At 38.9% G+C, this 23,430-nt stretch overlaps 1 protein-coding gene across 1 annotated transcript; it reads right to left on the bottom strand.

Annotated features, from left to right (window-relative positions):
• Nucleotides 1–2,477: 2,477 nt before the first annotated feature.
• SIX6 (SIX homeobox 6) lies at nt 2,478–18,420 on the bottom strand. Its single transcript, XM_034433529.3, has 2 exons — nt 14,674–18,420; nt 2,478–5,552 (listed from the first exon to the last, which is right to left on the bottom strand). The coding sequence occupies exons 1-2, from the start codon at nt 15,243–15,245 to the stop codon at nt 5,375–5,377; spliced, it is 750 nt and encodes a 249-aa protein (XP_034289420.1). The 5' UTR covers nt 15,246–18,420; the 3' UTR covers nt 2,478–5,374.
• Between the last annotated feature and the right edge of the window lie 5,010 nt (nt 18,421–23,430).

The following is a 23,430-nucleotide window of genomic DNA, read 5'->3' as shown; positions in this document are numbered from 1 at the left end:
ACGAAAAACAAGCGGGGATTCAAATATTGAATCTTTGGTCCAGGCTCAGCCACTTCTCTAGGACCACCTTCAGAATCAATTTGTGACAGCAACACAAGAATAAGAGGAAAAAAAAATGAGTTTTTGTATTCCAGACATCCTCTGCTTTCTAATATGAGCATTATCCAGTCCTCTGTTCCTAAATTAATCTACCTTGGTTTAAATCTATAGGGCTCATTTGACTTTCCCTTTGCATGTCTCTGCTTAACTGTGTTGAGGATCACTGCTGTGTGCATATGTGTGTCATGTGTGTGTGTATTTAACCCAAATTTATTTCCCCTTTTGTTTATCTGGTGGTCCCAAGCTTGCTTTTGTCTGCTTTAGCCCTGCCCTGCAGGAGGTAAAAGGGGCTAAGAGGCTGCCTGTTAAGGGGAACAGCTTCTGTGCACAGCTGCACCAAGCCAAGACTCCTGTCTCCCCTTTTTTTTTTCCTTTGCTCCCTGCAAAATCTATCCATTGACAGCTAACTCACCCGCCCCCCCCCCTCCATCTCTTCCCAAAACGTACTGGCTATTCAGTCCTGATAGAACCCTCCCAGGCCCCTTTTGTCCCAGGGAGAACTGCAAACCCTCTCATTAGTGCTTATTACCCTGAGCTGTTTGACAGCCTCCCTACCAGCTTACAAGACTTTCTCATTCAGGCATGGCTAGAGCCTGCTCTCCTTCTCAAAAGAAACGGAAGTATTCAACTGGTTGAATAGAGGGGAAAAGCTGTTTCACTTCTCCTCCCTCCTTATTCAAGTTACTTTTGATACAATATTTTCCTCTTTGTTTGGCTAAAGAGAGACAGGTCAAGGCAGACTTCTGGCAAGCCTTGCTTTGTTTAATGTAAATAACCAATTCCCTGTCTTCCTTCTGCTCAAGGAAGATCTCTGTGCATTTTCCTGTGCAATTTGATGCATGCATTCAGGTGTTTTTAGGCTGATAGAATGGACTATTTCATCATTTCACGCTAATTTTAGCATCATATATTGATCATCCATTTCAAATCAAGTCAATGTGCTCCATCATTTTAACCCAGACAAACGTGTGCCTCATTCAAAGAATGAGGGAAGCAAAGCCCCCGCCACACACACACCTCTTCACAGATGGGAAATTCTTCAGTGGCAAGGATAAATAAAGGCAGTTAATTTTGCAATTTATTTATTTTTCCTCCTAAACAGGAGGGGGAATGTTATTAAAGAGTGGGCAGGTCCTCCCCTAATACTCCAGTCCTTCAGTCAAAGCAGCAACAGTCTTTGACCTCCTCATTATTGTACATTTCAACTCCTTACCTCCAGATGAAGCAAATGGCTCTTTAAAATCTTCTCTTACACCAAGCAACAGAGTAGCTTTTCCAACTTGGTCTCTTTCAAAGATCCCCAGACTGCAGCTCACTGAACAAGTAGCTAGCATGGGGTAGAAATTCTGAGAATTGCAGTCCCACTATTGTTGAAGTGCACAAAGACAGGGAAAGTATCAGTAAAGGGCTATGCAAAGAATTATCTCTGCATCTACTGTAAGTAGTAATTCCCCAATATCTTAATGGGCATGTATTCTTGATAACAACATGGAAGTGAGTTCCTACTGCCATATTCTGGAATATCTTTTCAGCTTCCCTGTTTAGCAAACAATATGAAATTATAAATTATATATAATTTATATATAAAATATAAAGTAAAATGGAGTTTTCTGATGTTCTCTTATCCAAGCACTAAGGAAACTTTCACCTGCTCAGCTGTTCTGAGATCAGTCAAGGTCTACTAGGAGCTACCAATGGGATTTCTAGTGTAGTCAAAGAGTGTCCACTGTAAACAAAGGAGAGCCATTTAAAATTTGGAGCAAGGGCAGGAATATAAACAAATTATTAGGTTGAGGAATCTTAAATCAGGAAGATGCACCTTAGGGATAGGTAAACATGCTGATTGATGTTGGGGAAGTGAAGCCTGAAAAAGGGGAGGGATGGGATTGTTATCGGGTGTTCTAGAGGTCATAGGATGCCAAACAAAAGTGTTCCATGCTGCAACATTTTGAGGCAGGCTTAATATGCACTTCAGTGTCTCTGATTCCAACTCCTTGGTTTTGACTATACAACAAAGAATGTTGACAAAACTGCCTTCTCTGCTATGAACAGTGGAAAGAGGGAAGCTTTTGGCAGTATCTTGCTTCCCATGTTTGTGAGAAATACTCTGTTCTTGATCTTCAAACCCAGATTCAGTAGGAGTTCTTTAAGTAGCAAAGGCAGAGATCAATACATTAGTCTACACTCACCTTAATGCCAAAGCCACTTGGCTATGATCCAACATCTGCTAGACATTTTCCCACTCACAATGAGATTTTCGCAGAGAGTGTGTTGATTTTACATTTAGCAATTCGTTTACCAAAAGGATCAGCTAGGTTGAACAGTGTATTATCCTGCATGTACTGTATTAAAAGGCAAGTCAAGGAATTGTTATCCTATTCAGAATTATATATGTATTTCACTGGATCATTCTTATTTATCAGCTTTGGATCAGAATTAGAACAAACTGGATTACATACTAACTGAATTATATACCGAAAGAAAGTAATTACTTTAGCATTACAATAAATTAATTTGAATTGTTGAATTACAACTAGACTCTTTGGATAGTAGAATGATTCAGCAACATAGACAGAATTCATGCCTAAAACAGAACCTTTCTTTTCCCAGCAAAAAGAAATCAAACTGCAAGCAATCAGCTTATTTAAAAAGAAAAAGAAAAAAAACCAGAAAAACAAGACTGAAACAGCACAGCTCAAGTGATTTAAAGATCAGTGCTCAAACTCTGTAATGGTATAAAATCCCTTTGGCTGGGGAAGGAGAAAACCCACACACACTAAAGCAGCTTAGCTGGTACTCCTGCTAAAGGCCTTTTGCTTTCTTCCACCAAATCTGGGCCCGTTAGGCAGTGGGGGGATCCACCCAACAAGGCAAGCATTTGCAGGGTTCTTACCTGGCTGCCCCTCTCAGTCTGACCCACAGCAGAGTTTAAAAAAATGGAGTTTTTCTCAATGGAATTGTGAACCTAGGTAAATATCTAGCAACTCAAAAATATGCTCTTTTATTAAAAGACTCTGGTATGGGTTATAGAATCAGCCCCTTGTTCCAATAAAGAAGCACAGCATCAGAACATGGCCTGGGTGGGGACATTCAGGTTCCGCCTAATGAAATTTTAATTCCAAGGTGGAGAGGAAAAGAAACAGAATAGAAATACAATAAAATCAGCATCACTTTTTAACATTAGCCAGAATAATTTGTGGGGTGGGCAATGGGGGCAGCAACGTGCTTTAACTTTGAATGAAAATAAAAGCTTGATTTTAAAGATTGATGTTTTGTATCTGATGGTACAGCCCTATTTTGTGTACGCTTACATGGAAGGAAATTACAATAGTTCAAAGACACAAGTAATGCTGCAATCCTACACTTACCTATTTCAGGGTGACTTGCATTTCCTTTTCTTGAGTACATATACCTAGGATCACATTGTCATAGGATTGTACCCATCTCTGGACTGATCTTATGCAGTTAGTACACAGAAAAACTATTGAGGCATGAAACACAATATAATATTAATTTTGCTAAGTAGATAGGAGTATACAGTAAATCATATTGTATACCATATTTTACAGCATATTTTTAAACTGGTCCATGCATTTTTCAGGTTTATATAAACCCTGAAATATTAAGATAATACCCGGATCCTGGTATTGGCCAGGTTAATTTTTTTGTCAATAGCCATGTTATTATAAAGTTATTATAGAAAATGAAGTACAGCTGCAATTCTGTATCATTTTCCATACTGAAAAGATAAAGGATTATATTTTATAGTATTTAGAAGGATTAATTTTGTAACCCTGCTCTAAATGACTACTTCATATAATTGGGATTTAGGAATCTGAAAGTGAAAAGACTATCATCACATCTACTCCTTTCCTTTCTGCAAAAAAAAAAGAAATATATATAGTCCAAACCTAGGCATGATTACTTAGAAGTTGAATATCCTATTGACTTAAGGGGGCTTATTGCAAGTAATGTGCTAAAATGGATTGTAGCCTCTTTCCAGGATGCTAAAAGATTTACTTAGCTTTGTTTTTCTTTTTTTTAATGTAAATGCATTTCTGTCCCCTCCTTCTCTTTTCTTCCCTTCCTTTATCTCTGGTTCAATCTGGCTGGTAAGATCATTTTATCCCTAAATCATAAAATCCTAGGCAGTGGCGGGGAGGACTCAGTAATGAGCATGGAGCAATAATTTTCTTTATAAATGAATTTCCAGCCATAAGCCACCAAACTGAAGTGAACAAGTGTTGCTTAAATGAGAAAAGGACCTACTATCAACTGCTGTGTGCTCAACAGAACAAGTGAATGAACTGGTCTTCCACACTGTAGGATGGTTGTTTTTCTGCAAAGCCAATCCCTATGGTTAGTATATAATTTTGCATTGAATGAATTCATAATAGAATTAATTAAATAGCCAGAATGAGACAATTAATCATGAGTAAAGTAAATTGCAGTGCACTGTTTTGCAAATCTCCTCTTGCCAGGTATTGTTCTTAGCTGCCTTTCTCACATTTTTACTTACCCACCCTTCTCAATAGGTGTTCTTTCCAAGATTAAGAATTTTTTAACACAATGAAGGGAATAGCAGAATTTATTTTGCTCACCGAATATATTATTATACTGGTTTCATTTGTTCCTTACGTTTTCTGGCTGCCCTTCTTCTCCATACAATACCAGATCCTGCACATGCTCCACAAATGGAGGAAATGAAATACAGTATCAGTTATTCACATAGGCACCGCCCCATTATAATATAACAATAATATTAATATTGATTATGGTCACCAAATAAGACAAATCTACCAACGGAGCAATTTAAATAACTCAATAAACATTATATAAAATATTTATATTTATAGATATATATATATAAAAACAAAACTAAAAACAAAATAAACAAAAATCACTGTTTTTGCAATCTGATATTCCAGAGGGAAAATAAAAGATGGCAGTATGTCACTCTTTCTACGGCCTGATGTTTGACTCCACACGTTCCAATGGCTCCTACTCGAAGAATTCAAGGCTTCGGAGCCTTTCTTTCGGCAGGGCCTTGCCGGATTGAGTCCTGTTGCCGGGAGTTTCTCATGCGCAGAGACCCCGGACTGCGGACAAGGCAAAGGGCTGAAGGCGGCGAGCCACGAAGCTGGCCGTGTAACGTCTCCAGAGCCGCCCTTGGGGTACCGCTGTGTCCTCGCTAGGTTTCCCCCCACACCCCCTCGTCGTCCGCAGACTCGGCGCTGTACTCCACGCAGGTTCGGCGGGGCCTTCCTTCTGCTGCTCACAGATCGCATTCGCTATCGCTGGAGGTGATGGAGATGGCCGAGGAAGCGGCGGCTTTACTGGAGAGGCTGGCGGCGGGGCTGGCGGCGGCGCCGAGCGGCGGCTCTCCCGCGCTCTCTTCCTCCGACGGCAGCGACCGCCCCGCACCCTGCGAGGAGAGTCCCTGTTGCTGGAGCCTGCGAGGGGGGAAAGGAGAAGACAAACGGTCGTGACTCAAGCGGCGGTCGCCACGAACGGCAGCCCGCTCTCCGCCAGGCCCTTCAGGCCGCCCGGCCTTTCCCTGCTTCTGCCTTACGAATCCCGCTCCCCAGTGTTGGTTCTGCCCCTCTTCCGGCCCGCGGAATTCTGCGCCGGTGTTCGGATCCAGGGCCGAGTTAAGACCTCCCATTGGAATATATTCCACTCATACCATGTCAACGTTATTGTTCCCCACCTCCATTGTTGTTTCTCCGTTGAAGTCAACGGCATGGATTGTATGGGAAAGACTAAGATATTGTTTTGTCTTCCGCCATTATGTCTTCACTAATCACTTTGGGTTGAATGAAACATTATTGATTTCAGGACTCAGATATAATTTTGATAACAATCCCTCCATGTTGAAAAGTCCAAAGAGCAGCTTCCTTTCAGCCAAAGACCACATCCTCCCCTTCCCTCCCCTTCCCTCACTTAGCATTCTGCCTTCAAGGTTTCTACCAAATCGTAGCCCCCTCCCATTTTAGGATAAGCCTCCACAGCATCTCCCCTCTTAATGACAGCTACAATATAACCCCAAACATGGCCCAGCTACGGAGAGGAGGCTGCAGAAACTTATTTCCAGCACAAAGGTCCAACACCTTCCCTGAATTTTTTGTCTCACATATAGAAATTATACACAAAAATGTATATTTTTATTATCAAATAGGCTGCATTTTTACAGTCAATCTCAATGACTCCCAGTACCCTTCTTTACAACATTAAGAAAATAGTTTGCCACTGCTTCTTTGGAGATTTCTTTAAAAAAAAGCATTGTTTGATCCTACTAGATTTCCTACAGTCCCTATCCCACTATTAATTAGGTCTAAGCCTGATTAATTATTGGTGGGATAAGGCTGGCTTGGAACTGCTATTTATACAGTGGTTTTTGGCATAGTGAGATAGAGATGAACATGATATATTTTTGGTCCTTTCAGCAACTAGCCCTGGAGATAATTATCATCCTGGAAGCCTTTGGATTAGGAAATATATGTGCTTTCCCTTTTTTTCAGTGCCTAAAAAAATAATCATAAGTCAGATGGGGCAAGGACCATGGCCAGTCAATGGGAGATATCTATGGCCCTAGGGTTACTAAGTCTGAGCACAAGTATAATAAAAGCTGGCATGTTATATTTATCTTAGACGCTGATGTATTGAACACAATAGGATTTTGGAATAAACATAAACAAAAGAGAGTGTAAAATATTAAGATTCCACAAAACTACATTTTGACGGCTTTTCCTTTTGTCTCTTCCTGTTCAATATGAAACTTTAATCATTAATTTACTTCAAATATTGCAACCATTTATGAATTCTAAATATTGATTCCTTTTGAAATCAATTGCAGTCCAAATAACAATTTCAGCTATGGTGGCTCAGTGGTTAGAATGCAGTATTACATTCTAATACTCTGCCAACTCTGCCAACTGCCAGGAGTTCGATCCTGACCGGCTCAAGGTTGACTCTGCATTCCACCCTTCCAAGGTCTGTAAAATAAGGACCCAGATTGTTGGGTCCTGTAAAATGAGGACACAAATGTTGACTCTCTAAACCGCTTAGAGAATGCTGTAAAGAAATAGCTACACATAAAACAATAATCATCTTAGTAAAGTAAAATATTGTAAACATTGTAAAACTACATTAAGTTTCAAGAATTTGAAAAAATATAAGAAATACTTTGATGTTTAATAATAATTAAACTTTTAAAAGTGTCAACATATCTAGCGACATGTAATCTATTTTATTCCCTAAATAAGAAAAAAGGTTTTGTTATGGAATGAGGCTGTGATGACAATATACAAAGTTGTTTTATACTAGCATTTCTCATCATGGCAGCAAACAGCCGTATAAAACAACTTTGTATATTAACATCACAGCCGTATTTCATAACAAAACCCTTTTTTTTACATCTTAATTCTTGATCACACTTTGAAAATCTTTCACGAAGTATTTCCAGTTGCTCTCAGTATATATTTGCAACATGATTTTTCAGGGATAGTTTGAGAATATACCTGATAATAAGTAGGAGAGTCAGTTTGATGTAGTGAATAAGGCATCAGACTAGAAATCAGGAGACTGAGTTCTAATCCCTTTTTAGGTGCAAAGTGATCCTAGGTCAGTCATGTCTCTCAGCCCTAGGAAACCGGCATTGAAAAACATTTCTGAAAAACCTTGCTAAGAAAACTGCGGGGGACTTGACCAGACAGTCATCGGGAGTCAATAGTGACTCAAATGCCTGGCCGTCCCCCACCCCCATCCCCACAGGCATACTCACACTCTGAGGTAAGATAAAGTCCAGGTCAAGGAAAACAGATTGAAGACCAAATAAAATGTTTTAATGAATCACCTAATTTGTTTTTGGCCTTAATCCCACATGCCCTTACAATGGCACAATCATAGCTTGACAACACCAGTTGTTCTCCTTGGCTTCATGACATTAACCTCATCAGCAGGAAGTCTTAAATTTTCATTAGTAGTACATGCAGCCAACATTACACCACCACGGTTAAGTTGTGTTAAACCTGTAACGATTTTGGAGACATTGGAGACAAAGATAATGTTTTGTGGAAGTGAAGGTCTGCACTGTAAGCATTGGGAGGCACAGCTATCAGGCTTGACCTTACTGTCACTGGTCATTTTTTGTAGTAAATGACTTTACTACAGTCATTTCTCTCCCAACTCCCAGTCTTCATCATCACTTTATTTTCTAGGTTCCCATACCTGTCAGTTCCCTCCATATTTCTGACAGTTAACTTCTCTCCTAGCACCTCAAAAAATAAGGAAGAGCAGAGTTCTCCTATTTTAATCCAGGAATAAGAATGCCTCATTTACATGAACTCATTTTACTACAGTAATATCCTGAAATGTACCTTTAAGATGCAGCATCCCTGCATTTCCTTCCTCCAGAGAAGGATGAAGGCTGTTGAAATGGGTTTTGTTTGCCTATTTGCAGTTTCCCTGTATCTGCCCATTTTAATTCCTCCTCTGTCCACCCTTGGTTGCCCAGCAGTTAGTTGGTTTTAATTATTTTTTTCTATCAGTCCCAGCCAGTTGAAGAATTATATCAGGATCTGGTGTCTTCCTTCTGCAACTAATATCACCCTGGTGTTTTCCCATATCCTTCATTTTATTTTATGGGGGGGGGGGATGATCAAATGGGATGACTGGTTGGGAGTGGGAGAGAAAACAATCCAGAATCCTGAAATAAGCCACCACATATCTTTGCTGTGATAAAAAGATGAACATTCAACAACTGAAAGAAGCTGTGCTTGACAGGATAGCACGGAGTGCAATTGCCTATAAAATTGCCAAAGAGTTGGACAAGACTGAATGGTTTTTTGCTATAGTGCCCTAAATGATGGATGGTTCTCCCACTAGCTGATGACATGCTGAAAGTGGACCAAAAGCAGAACATTCCAGTCACTAATCCTATTATGACTGGCACCCTCAAATCAGGTGATTTGAGCATCATTTGGCAACGCCTAGGAACAGATACAATAAAGTACAATAGGGATTGACATCAGGGTCAGTTGTTGTTATTCTGATGTTGTTAAATGCCAGCTCAAGGGTAGATGGATAGCACTTTAACTCAATGATGGGGAGTGGCCCATAGTAAATAGTGTTTCCAGCTAAGCTCCTTGGATGTTTGTTTTGGGAAGAGAGATTTTCCTACACTTCTAATACTTGCCAGTCATTATTGGAATCCCATATGCATACAGTTTCTTAAGGTGCTTAATGTTCCTTACAGACCTCATTTGCAAAAAAAATCTCACCAATGTATCAACTTATTTTTGCATCACAAATATCTTTACATTCTGCCACATTTTCCCCACACCAGTTTCTCTTACACAATAGAGTTGTGTGTATTATCAATGTTCATTTTCTCTGCCTTCTCACTTATAATCTCTACCCTTGCTAACGTCTACGGTACCTCTTAACTTCAAAGCAAGACAGACCATATTCACACTTCCTTATATAAGGAAGATATTAAACTCTAATTTCTCTCCTTCTATAGTAAGTTTCGAATAGACCAAAAATGAATCATTATATGAAAAATAAATATATCTGTGGCTAAGATAGCGAAAGAGAATTTCTTCATTTAGAGTTTGGATACGTCTGAGAATCAGAGGAAGGGCATAAATAATATAGAGAATATTCTTGCAGGCTTTTTTGACTAGGTATAGCTCTCGTCTATTACAAATACGTTGCTGAGCATAGAAGTCTATTAACTACGCCCTCCCCCACCATTTGATATTTACCCATGAGACTGGGTCAAATCAATTTGCCATTGAAGGTGAGAGAGAAGATGGTACACCTCCACTATGTAGATGACTGGCATAATAGCTGAATTTATTTCAATATCAGTGATGGTACAGTGTCCTAAATAAGAAGCTATAGTAACTTAGAGAGCGTTGAAGAGAGAGTATGGTTGATACAACTGTGGATTTAAACTACAGAGTCTACGCTATATATTTGATTTATATTCTGTCTTTTATTCAGGAGATCGAGGCAGCATACTTCTATCTTCCTTCTCTTATTTCTTTCCCCACAATTATTCTCTGAGATAGTAGAGAAAGAACAATTAGCCCAAAGTCATCCATCTAGTCAGCCTCTTTGGTTGAGAGTAAACTAGAACCTAGGTGAGTGTCCCCAAATCTTTTCCAATATTTTAACTACTATACCATGCTTGTCCTCAATTTGTGGTCCAGGTGCCATATGCAGATAATTAAGAAGACAAATGTAACCCATACATCCCCCCAGATTAAATTGTCCATCAACAGTAAACTCCAAGTCACTCTCTATGCCTTACCCTGTTGTCTACTTAGTAAGTGAGATTTATGTGGATATGAGAACCTGATGGGAAGAATGTTTATATGTCACTTTTTTAGACCTGTGGATCAATGGAGATATCAGGGGATGTAGATCTTTATAAATGTGTTAAAACACATCACAGATAAAGAATTAAATTTGCTCTCCCCACCTAATTTTCAAATACTTCACCCATCTAACCATTTTACAGTCCCTGTTATGCTATTTTAAGAATTAAAATATTCTCTCCAAATATTTATATTATATCTTCAAATGATGTAAGTTTTGATTGTTGCATTGAACTGGTATTTATAGCAATGTCACAATATCTTGGCTGCTTCTTTTTAGAAGGCATTTCTCGCTTTATAGAAATGATTTTACTAGAAATGCTTTGTTTTACAACCTCTTCTTTTTTCATTATATAATTATATGAATATAATTATATGATTATAATTATATATGAATATAATTATATAGTTTTACTATGTTTTTCATTTGAATTAAGATCTTATATAAGAATCTGCTTTTTATTGGAAATAATTCCTATATAATACTAGAAGGTTGAAAGTCAGCAATATCTAGAATATCTAGAAGGTTTATTATAGGATACATGAAGAAATATTAAAAATATATTTTCAGACCTGTTACAATATGACATTTTATTTGTTATGCCAATTACACATGGTCCCCAAAATATATATAAATATAGATGCCTTCTTTTTCTTTTCCAAGTAACAGTTACTCCACATGTAAATTCAGTATTAACAAAACTTCAAGTTATAGATATGTCTGAGGAATATGTATGCTACCTCAAAAAATATGAAACACCTTTTTAAAAAATATACCTATAAAAGTATTTAAGAAAATGGTGTAAAAATTGTTTCTAGGGAAAAGTATTCAGAGCTGAAATAAAATATATGTGTAAAATACATTTCTAGTACTATTATCTCACACTTTTATCAAGCTATAATTGCTGTTATGCCCGACTACTGCTTTTAGAACGAAGAAGATAACAATATGAATCTAGCAGAAGTAGACAATGAGAGTGAACACAATATCCACATTTATACTGTCAAATAATAACAGAATACTACAAATAAGATTTGACTGGGTAATTTCTTCCTGAAATTACATTTTACAAATCTATTCTGGTTTGTACTAAGGATAAATAAAAATACGTGTCTGCATCTGAAGGAGGTCTTATCATCTTATCTGAAGTCATTATGTTTTTCATTCTTTATTTCAAACTATTGTTTATCTTCCCAGTTCCAACTATTTAAATGAAAATTGAACTTGGACGTGGGTGTATATGAGTTTAAGAAGACATTTTTTTCTACTGCAAAAATACTATCATTCAATTACCTCTTCCTATGAAATGATCTTGCTCATCAATTGTACAAATAACCCTTCTAAACCCTTATTGTTATGCTCCCTCTTATTTTACATAACATTTATTTGTATTCATTATACTTATAAAATCTGAACACCCATAGAAAAAGAAAGACTATTTTCTCAACATAGCTTTCAAGACGGCAGACTGAAAATAACCCATTTTAGTTTTTCTTTCAAATGTACAGAACAGAAAATATTTTATTTTAATTACTTTGAAAAACAGGTGAGGACAAATTATGGAAATGATTACCTAACTAAGCAATGTATGCTGTATTCTTTGTCTGTCCTCATCTCTGTCCTAACTTTATCCTAACCACACCAAACATCTAAGCCTTCATTATAGTTTTGCTTCACTGACTTTTGTGGTCTTAGAAGATTTAAGGAAACCATTTCTTGCTACTTAAGGCTACACTTTGGGAAATGCTAAAGTCAATATTTGGTTACCCAGTTCTGTTACTAATTAATAAGCTAATTATTAATCATCTTAATAAAAATTCAGGAATTTAAATGATGGTATTACCCCAAATTAATTTTCCCATACATTTTGTCCTTGAGATCACTTACATGTCAGGAACAACACATTCCACTTAAACCTGATTCCAAGGAAGAATACTGGAAAAATTCATATTGCACAAGTAAACTTCTGATTAAAAGGGAATTTCTCCAGGAAATATATAGGAAAAAAATAGTAGTTTAGTATAGCCCCTAGCTGCGTATCATGTCTCATGGATTTAAGCTGAGTATTGTGGAAGTCAATAGGACCAAATTGTTTTACATTCCTGCACTTTGACACAACAGACTCATGAATGGGTAGCCATTGTTTGCCTCCTGAAAAATAGAGGTCATTTGTGCTAATTAACATGTCTAAATGGATCAGAAATTCTCTTCTACTAGAGCAAGACTTTCCTTTAAAACACATTTTTCCTTCTTGGTTTATTCCTTATTTATTCCTATGAAGGCATGCATACCTTAAAGTGTTTTATCATATAGCCACATAAATTCTCACCTACATTCTACAAACCATTAGTTAATATTCTTCCAAAAGGGCATATGACCTAGCTGCAACCTATCTTCACAGAAATGGAACAAAGGATAATGATTTGGCTTCATAAGAAAGGTGCACGCCTTATACTGAAGCCGTTTAAATAAAAAACTTTAAAACGTACAATAGAATTATTTTTTAATTCTGTTGGTAGTCAATTTTGCTGCAGTTGAATATACATGGTATATCATAAGGCTTTATTTGTCTAACAAAATGCAAAATTGTACCCTAAACCTAAGTAAGCCACATTTTAATAAAATCAAGTTAAGTTGGAATCCCATATATGTTTTACATTTCAGTTTTTACCTTTATTCAAAGTATATTTTGGATAAATAGTAGAAATGAAAAATGTCAAAGAAAATTATAACTATAAAAATTATAATTGTAAATGTTTTGTTTCATTGGACTTTAAAACTGTATGTTACACCATTGCCATAATTTCTTTGAATTTTCAATTAATTTAAAAAATCATTTTGCAGTTTTTTAACTGCATCTCTTCACCTGCTGCTAAAAGATGTTTCAGAATGGAATTCTACTATGTCAAATCATTGCCTTAAAACATTATATATAAAAATAACTGATTATATACTTACTTAGAATTTCATTAATTCTCAGTTTTTTATATTCATCCTATGGATAGTTGATATTTAATTGTTAAAAGTAAGCAGATAGCAATATGTTAATCTGTAACTCATGTCTCCCTATTGGGGAATATTTATGTACACCTGAAAATTATTTTTAAAAATTCTTCCTTAAATTAGTACAGTAGGAAATAAAGATATTTAAAATTAATAAAATTTACTTTGAAAATAGATGAATTGGATGCAGGTAGAATGGTTACTCCTGCACACATGTCAACAGTGAAAAGCTGTGATTGTCAAGCACATTTGCCTTTGCGATTCTCAAAAAAAAAAAAAAATGACTACTATAAAAATCCCAGAGGCTACCACAAACCATATTTCCTTGAATTGGAACTATTCCTGAAAAGTCAAACTTTCTGATTCCATGTTGACAACTATATCATAAAAGCTAAGTTCGACACCAACAAAACAGACATCAATCTATGTTATGAGCATGATAGAAGGGAGCCTAATCCATCTCCTTGCTTCCTGTTCCTGTAAAACCAGCTAAGATCTTTGACACAGGATTTCAAATAAAACTCTTTTGAGGACCTTTGGCAAATAATAACAACAATAATAATTTAAACAAAAATCTGCCTGTCCCAGGCCCTGAAGAAGGACTGAATAGGTGGTCAAAAATGCAAAATCCAGTCCAAACATCTGACCGACTGACTGAGTTTGCAACCTTAATCATAGTAATATCACAAGCGTGCAGAATATTCCTCTGACCTCTGATTAAGATTTAGGAGCATGGTCTTTCTTCCAGATAAATATGTTTAGGATTACAACCGGGTTCCAAACATGTGTATTCTGGAGCAGGACTCACAGAAACCGGACACCCTCACCGAACGTGTAAATAGAACTCGGATCGTATTTGCAAAATCAAATCGTTTTGGCTGATCTCACTGGGGTCTCCGTCACAGGAGAGACTAGCCTAAAATGAGGCCGGAAAACGCTTAGATTCAGTGGGTTTAAGGAGCAGTGCCAAGCAGTCCATCAGGTTAGGACACAATAAGGTTTATTTTTCAGGGTATGGCGTGTTCCTTGACATTCAACAACCGCACGGCTGACCCAGGTTTAGAAGGTGGCTGTCGTGTGAATCGGCCAGCCGCAGCGCACAGAAAGCCTGGGCGGAGCTGAGCTACCCTCCCTTCCCCGTTCGCCTTCCTCCTCCTGCGTCCCGGCTCTCAGCTACTCACTGACCTGTTCTTGGCGGCGGCGGCCCGGTCCCTTTGGCGCCGGTTTTTGAACCAGTTGCCCACTTGCGTGGGGGTGAGTCCCGTGGCCTGGGCCAGCTCGCGCTTTTTGCTGGGGTTGGGGTAAGGGTCCTGCAGGTACCATTCGCGGAGCAGGTGCCGGGTGCGCTCCTTGAAGCAGTGCGTCTTCTGCTCGCCGTCCCAGATGGTGCGGGGCAAGGGGAACTTCTTGCGCACGCGGTACTTGTCGACGGGGCCCAGGGGCCGGCCGCGGAGCTTCTCGGCCTCCTGGTAGTGCGCTTCGAGCCAGAGAGCCTGGAGCTTGGCGTGCGACTCCTTGGGGAACTTGTGGCTTTCCAGAATGTGGTAGAGCTCGCGGTAGTTGCCGCCGTGGAAGGCCACGATGGCGCGCGCGCGGAGGACCGACTCGTTCCGGTTGAGCGCCTCGCACGCCGCCGGCGCCACAGGCAGCGACCACAGGAAGCGCCCCAGGCGCTCCACGTCGCCGCTCTCCTCCAGGGTCTCGCACACCCCGGCCACTTGCTGAGGACTGAAGTTGAGGATCGGCAGCTGAAACATGGAGACGGGCGGGCGGGGCCGGGTCGGCCGGTCGGGCGGGCTCCTGGGCCGAGTCGCCTCTTGCCAGCCGCGGCTCAGGCTATTCGAGAGCTTCGCCCCCCTCAATGTCGGGCTCCTCGACTTCGGCGCCCGCCTCTTGTCCCCTTAACCTCGAGCTGCGGCGGAGCTGAGGCGATTCTTCGTTCTTCTTCTCCAGGACCAGCGCGGAGATGGCAAGGCGGCGGCGGCGGCGGCGTGGCTCTCCAGTTGAGGAATCAAACGCCGCTCCCGCCTTGCTTTTTTACGTTTCTTTTTAATTCTGCCCTTCCCTTCCCTTCCCGCCGCGCTTCAGACGGTCGCTTGGAGAACCTTTAACAGCAGCAGCTGCAGCGCCGCCGCCGCCGCCGTCGCACGCGTGCTGCGCTCGGGCGCTTGGAAGCAGAATGGCCCGCGCTCCGGCGGTGGCCTGAAGTTTGGGAGGGAGGGAGGAGGATAATGTGTGTGAGGAGGAGGAGAAGGAAAAGAAGCGAAGGAGGAGGGAGGAGAGGATGGATGGATGGATGGATGGATGGATGGGGAAAGCCCCCAGATGCCCTCAACCAACGACACCCCCACCTCCTTGCGCGCATTCTTCGCCGTCGTCGCCTTTTCTGCTTCTTATTTGCTGCTATTGGCCTCGCCAGATTGGCTGCCCCTCCGTTTCCATGGAAAGGGCGCCTGCCCATCACTGTCAACCTTCTGCCAATCAAACGCCTGTAAAACAAGCCAACATGGGAGCGCCGGCCGAGCTGGGAGAGAAGGATGGGCTTTCCCCCGTTCGTTCCTTCTGTTTCTCCCAGCGCGGTCGAGAGCGCTCCGCTTGAGGGGGGGAGATTGGGGGAAGAGAAGATCGCGGGGTGCGAGGTCGAACCGAAGGACGAGGAGAGGGGTCTGCGGGCTGAGCGAAACGAGCGGGGCGTTGGCATGCGGACAAGGAAGAAATAGTCCGGAACGGGGTTAGCCGCGGTTTCTACCACAGATCCCGTAGGAGAAAAGGTGAGAACAAGAGAGGACGAGGCTCCCCAGCCAGTTAACTTGCCCGCTACAAGGGTGTAACCGTATAGGAGACCTCTAGCCCAGTAGCATTCTCCAGGGTACCCGGCGATGAAAAAGTACTTTTTCATAATTTACCACTTTATACTTGCACCTGCCAGTGGCAGGACCTGAATTTGAAACTCCTGCATGCCAAAGCGAGGGCTGTGTAAAACTGTGCCCAGGTCCGTTTCCAAACATAGTGGGCACACGAACACACATCCTGAAAGTCCTGGCAATGAAACTCTTTCTCTTCATTTTCCTCTCGGTCTGGAATCCCATTCGTACTGAACTGGGGAGTAAATGGCATCGATTCTAACGCCTGGTTCTGCATGAACAGGCGTGGAATGGACTGGAAACCTGTGGCGGATCGCTGGAATATTAGAGGGTCGTTTCCCCACCCCCATACTGCGGAGGTAATGAATGAACACACACACACACACACACACACACACACACTTGCCTACAGCAGGGTCCTCAGTCAAGAGTTTTTTTAAAAAAAAATCAGTTATGGAAGGCATCAATGTAAATCATTCTAATTCTTGCTGAAGAAAAGTTAGACCTAAGATTCAATGAATGTACTGTCTTCTTCATATTATAGAACATGAGTTACAAGACAAAAGTCTGCTGGCTATATGTGAATATATTAAACTTGGTTTGTTTAGGTTATTTAGGTTTTTGTAGTGAAAGCATAGTGTATAAACCCAGTTACCTTATACTTCGATTTGTAGTGGGAACACAGAAAACGGCTAATTCGGTATCCAGATTAACTGCATTGTGTAAATGTGCGTTGTGTAAATTTCTGATTGATGAAGCTAACAAAAAGTTGTCCAGTTACGATGTTTCAATCTTCAGACACCTTTGCCTGGATGACTGAGAGTCCTCATCGACGCTGAGATTTACTTCCAAGGGTGAGGAAGATAGAAGCCGTCCAGGAGACTGAAATTCGCTTCCCGACCAGTTGGGGGTTTCTGACTGGATTCAATTATTAAAATCTATTTTTAAAACTGCGAAATAATATTTCGCAGTTCCGTTCTTTCTCTTCATCGGGCATCCAGGACTCCGCTAGCGGATCTTCCCTCCCCATTCATTTGCTTCCTTAATTTGCACCCAATCGCCAACCCCACCATTTCAGATCTCATTTTTGCGCTCCAGCAGCCTTGAATAAACACTCAGAAAAATCCGGGAAAGAAGTGAGAAGTCATTTGTAGGTCAGGACAAGCAACTTCCACATTTTTTTTTTCAGTATTGAGCAGTTCTTAGAGATAAAGGTTAATTCCTCCCTCTACAAATTAAGTATTAGGTACAGTCCCTCGCTTGAAATAAACAAAAAAAACCCCACCACATTTCCTATAATGCTTAGGGAAGTTGTTTTTCAAAAGAAAAATAATTATCATTTTGTATTCGGTGTTTTCCTTATCTAGAGGGATGTGAGCTGCAACTTTAGGAGGAGAAGGAAGATGGTGCAGGAAAACTGCCCAAGGTGTCCGATATATTCCAGAACACCCTCCCCCAGGCTGGTACTCGCTAGATTGGTGGTGGTTAACGGAGTTGGCTGGGACCGTAGGATTTGTATTTCAGCACATCCGAGCGTCCTTAGGTTGCGGGAAGGCTCTTCTGAAGGGCAAATCCAAGACACTTCTTTTCCCTGCCCAGAACATTAAAGAACAGCGTTCAAAAACTAACACCCACCTCTTAATATTTGGAAAGGAATTGAATAGTAAGTAACTCAAGGCAGAACCTTTAAGCAACACTTTTCCTCCAACGTTGCCTTGGTTATTATTAATCCTTAGCGGTGGGAGGGGGCAATTCTCAAAAGGGATGTTGTCTTAACGGGAGAATTGGGGAGATTTCTTTCCTCATCGTGGAAGAGTTGGAAGGCCTTAGAAATGCGAATTATAAACAATCCTAGTGCAGATCATTTGGCGCGTTCCTTTTGCAGTGGAAAAAAAAAAAAACCTCCAGCTTGAGATGCGAGCAGCGATCTCTATCCGGAGAGAGAAATCTGAGGCTGGAGGGAGGTTCTTCCGCCGCTTTTTCTTCGGTATCAAGCACACGGCGACTTTTTTCTCGGGAAGATCTGGCAAATCAGGCGGCGGATACATAGCGCAGATAGTTTGGAGGTGTCGGGTCAGATTACTGCACGCCTGGCTATGCGCCGACGTTCATTCTGACGGATAAGCCTGATATTATTTTCACAGATCTACCCTGTTCGCTTGCGGGGGGAAAAGCCCTCTGAGCCATTGTCATCGTTTATGCGAGGCTTGCAACTAGCGGGATGGCAAGCCTTTCAGTATCGCTCATTTTCATAAACACCGTCAGGAGAGCTAGAGCAAAAGTCAAGAACGAAAGGGTGCATATTGGGGGATTAACCCATACTTTGGAAAAGTCTTCTTGGAGGCAGAAGCGCCAGACCCACGCTAGGCAGTTCACTGATCCGATTTGTTTAAAACAGATGTATTTGGATTTAAAACAAACAGAGATGTCAGTCCTGGGCATGTTTATTGATTCTGTGGTAAACCTCAAACTGCGGGCAAGAAGGCTTATTCTCAGGTTTTGGTTCTATTGGGCTGCAGCCTTAAAAAGATTTATAAAACGTTTTTTTTTTTTTTCAATAGTAAACTCATGGCATCCATGGAATATTCAAAGCTGAATTTACAAGAAAGAGGAAGAAACTAAACATTTTAATGGCCTTTTGCCACCTCCCACAAATATTCATAGAATTGCAATCCTTGGGGTTAATTTAATTAAGAGATGCAGATAACTAATTCATGTTGTGTTTTATTGTGAATGGATTAGATATTGGTGATTTCCAGGAGGAATAAAAAAGGGAGACATGAAAAATATACTGCCTATTGTAAATTCTTCCATAAGAATTCCCACTTTGAAAAAGTATATTACTCTGGAGATTTTAATTAATTTCAATCTGAAATGCACTGAGCGATACCTCAGTAGAAGTGATACCAGTACAATTTATTTATTTATTTACTCTCACCTTTGGGACTGGATCCATTGAACTAGCTAAACCTTACTTACTATATATTTATCCAGGGAGCAGCTGTACATAGAAAAAAACACACAATAAACTGGACTTTGAAGTAAATGAGTTTAAGACGAGGAGAAAAGCCCCCTGTGGGCAGTTTGTGTGTATACTATATCACTTCAATCATGTTAGTCTGTTGTAGCAGAAACAAAACCTTGGTACATCTTATTCATAAAGTTTTGGCATAAGCTTTGGTGGACTATGATTTGTTTCATCAAATGTACTGAATGTTCTCTATTAAAAGATGTAATCTATCTCTGAACACCAGGAACAGATTAAGAAGAAACAAAACATTTGGAGGTATGGATAATTATCTGTAAACATTGATCATTCAGAAAACAGAGGCAAAGTTATCATTGCATAGAGTAAGACAAGTGATGATATAAAACCTTGATCATATTTACAGTATTTCAGCCTAAGGATGCAGGTGTATACATACTTATCTAGAAATAAGTTCTTTCTAATATACTACACAGGGTAGGCATGTGCACAACTACACTATAAGCATTTCAGTACATTAATTTATATGAAAGAATAAACTCATCTTAAAAATTTCCTGTTAAAATAAATGGATCTTACCTTGAGCCAGTAATCTCAAATCCTATTTATTTCTATGATGTGGGGAAAATGACTGATTAATTTTTAGGAACTAGCCTTTTAGTGCTATATTTTTTTCAATCACTATGAAAGCAACCAAAGAGGCAGTGGATTGACTGAAAGACTTTCAGCTCCTGTTCAAAATGTTGCAATTTAACTACCTAGTATTTCTTTTCAGAGCACATTTATTCACGTTTGCTCTCATTTTATATTTTAGTGGCTTTCCAGGGCAAATCTCATTTCTACTAGCACTGTTGATATTACCTAATTTGGTAATGAAATATCTGCAAGAAACCAACCAAGCTCAAAGAGCACCAAGGACCCCACCCTTATCTAGGTTAAATAGACCCTAGTGGTTGCATTAAGTATTTGCATAATACAGTCTAATAAATTTGCCTATTTCAATATAGCATGCCAAATTTGACTAATAGTATGGAAGGCACCCTTCATATCTGGTGAGTGCATGGACATACCTCTTCCTCAAGGATGATATACATATATCATCTTTAAATCAGTTTCTGCACTGGCAGCTATTTTTTTCTTTAACTGTTTCTGGAACTGGAAGATCTTTTTCTTATACATTTGTTAAATGAAGCAGAGAAATGATTCAGCGGACATTTATTGGGATGTTTGGTAAATGCAAGCTTGTACCTGTTGTATTACCCTTCTACACAATGCCTTGCAAATATATTTCAGTCAGCAATTCATGAATAGCCCCATTTTCCATGAATGCCTTACAAAGAAGTAATTCCAACATGTAGGCATTGACAGAACAAAAAACAAGACTGGTCCTATCTGGTTGTATTTGCCATCGGTATAGGTTAGATCATGGTGGGAAGAACTAAAAAAAATTAGTTGACATTGTATTTCAAAGAAATGGTGCGGTTAAAGAGACTACATTGCATGAATATGAATTTGTTAACACCTCCCTGTGTGAGAGGAAACTGTCAGCAAACTGGAAAGGGTGTGCCCCTTTCTAGGAGGCCAATTTTGGATCTTGAAGTTCTAGGTAAGTCATGGCTGCTCTTCAACCTCTCCTTTTCTGAAAGGTTATCAAAGCAATGGTAATGGATCAACTGTGTTGCATCCTAGAAGAAATGTTGAAAGACTCAAAGTATATTTGGTATTAATAGATAAATGGATATGATGTGATTTTGAATCAGATGTGAGGCTGCTATTGTGATATAACTCAAATCTGAAATAGAAAAGATGTTCTGCAGGAATGCCTGGTGATGTAATGCCTGCTCTCTGTTTCACTTATTAAATGGTAATGCTGATTTCTGTATCTGACATCTGGGCTAAATAAAGATTTATTCCTTAAATTGCCTTAGTAATATATACTTATGCTTAGCAATATATACAATATTACAACTGAAACATGTATTTACTAAACAGTTTGGCCTACATTTAGCAGTCTTTCGGATATTTGTAATTTTAGTTGCTGAAAGAGATGCTATCCTTGAACAGAAGTCAGTTTTATATTTATAAATATAAAAGTCAGTTTTATTTTTATATTCCAATTAAGGAATAATTGGAATATCCAATTTTGGAGGGTCAATGAGCCTAGGTATTAAAAATATGAAATATGTTTTAAAAATAAAACTAATTCATCAGACAATATTATTTGGATCCAAACTTTTAAACTTTTTGTATTGGCAATGAAAGCATTATTTAAATGACATCATTTGGTTTTGTTCTGTTATACTGTGGTTTTGGTCTCAATATATACTGTATGTTAATATGATTTTGAAAAGACATTAAAATCTCAATGTCATGTTGAACTGTATTTTTTAAATATGGATTTTTTCATATTGTGATGAGCTTTAGCTTTGCTATATTGAGCTTAGAGTACTGCAAAGATGATAGTTTTATGTAACTGGAAAGTCACTCTTCAGATTCTTGGTATTTCTTTTCTTCAATAAAACAATACTTGTTATTTTTCTTGTATTTTATAAAATATTGTTGATTAATTTAACTTTTCTTGTCCTTCCTATGAGATGTGGAACTCTATCAATATACAGATACAATTTTTAACAGTCTCTCCCAATAACCAGAAGGGATTTTCTAGATCAGTTTTAAGAAATATAATCTTGGAAAACACCAAAAAGATTGAGTTTGGTTTATCCTTGAGTATATGCACTATTGTAGTACATATTTTAAAAATACATGTATCCCGTATATATTCAATAGATAAGCCTATTCACAGATAAACTGACCCTCAAATTTTTAATCAAAATAACATGAAACATGGATGATCTATGGACTACCTATGGTCAGACCAATTGTAAAAAAAATTTTAAAAATGAAAATTTTGAAGGTTCACTTATCCACAGGTAGTGCAGTATCTTGGTTAAAAATTGGAGGCTCACATTATCTATGGATGGCCTTATATGTAAGTATATATGGTAAATTTAAGAATATATGTCATAATTATTATCAAAATAATGTTTTTGATAATCATTATTTAATCAATGCAATCAATATTTATCCATTCAGAGCAATTTATGATTGACCAATTAGTTGATATTTTTTGTTAATAACATATACAACATTGCTATTGTCATAAGCAGTTCCACAATTAATTTCCTGTATATTATTTGTAATTCATATGTGACCTTGGAAGGTAATTATCTGTCTTTCTGCTTGACTGATTCTGCTTGACTCTGTGATATTGTCAGGGTAACAGCAACACACACACACACAAACACACACACACACATACACACACACACATAAACTTTATTTTTATGCTGCTTATTTACAAAGCTCTTGGCACATAACAATAAAAAACCACACAAAAAGAATAATCTAATAATATAAAATAAAAAGCAAAATATTATTGTAGAAAGAGACCAATGAATCAAATATCAATTAAAGGAGTACATGCTATTTTAGTTTCAGAAAATAATAGTTTATCACTTGGACATGCACTGAAATATTATTAATTAGCAATGTAATTCTATATATAATGTCTGAGTAAATATGGATTATAGTTTCGGAAAGTCTGTATTTGTTCCAATTTAATTGCATAAGCAATCTGAGATGGCCTGAAATAGCAAAATAAATATGAACCAACAAAAGAGCATGTAACACCTTGGGTTCTCTTATAATTGTGTACAGCTTTCACTATAAAAACTAATCAAGTGTAAATGCAATAACAACAATCCCACACAACAATGAAGGATTCATGTATGATAAACAGCATGCTTTTCCAGATTTGCTCTATTAGTTTATGTGATACACTGTTTTATTAAGACAATAAAACAGATTGAGCTGGCTTTGTTAGGTTTACATTCCAGTTATATAAAATTACAAATAGGCCCTGCTAATAGAATGCGGCACTGTGGTACAAGCCAAATACACTTGCAATCCTTTTCAAAGTTACCCTGAGCTATCTCATCTTTCATTTGGTTTCCTTTTTCCCAGTCGAACAATCAAACAGTCTACATTGTATGTCATTTGGTTCCTTATAAAAAATATTCATTTACTGAGGTT

This window comes from Pantherophis guttatus, chromosome 1 (assembly GCF_059756535.1).
Source record: "Pantherophis guttatus breed Tessera chromosome 1, ASM5975653v1, whole genome shotgun sequence".
In the NCBI taxonomy this organism is placed as follows: domain Eukaryota; kingdom Metazoa; phylum Chordata; class Lepidosauria; order Squamata; family Colubridae; genus Pantherophis; species Pantherophis guttatus.
This window is presented reverse-complemented; position numbering and strand designations above follow the sequence as displayed.

Bases quoted from the DNA above. Each gene is read 5' to 3' on its own strand.
- SIX6 (XM_034433529.3), bottom strand. From the start codon at position 15,245: ATGTTTCAGCTGCCGATCCTCAACTTCAGTCCTCAGCAAGTGGCCGGG. The intron at 5,553-14,673 runs GTCAGTGAGTAG...CCCCCCTCGCAG, and splicing joins GCCGCCGCCGCCAAGAACAG to GCTCCAGCAACAGGGACTCT.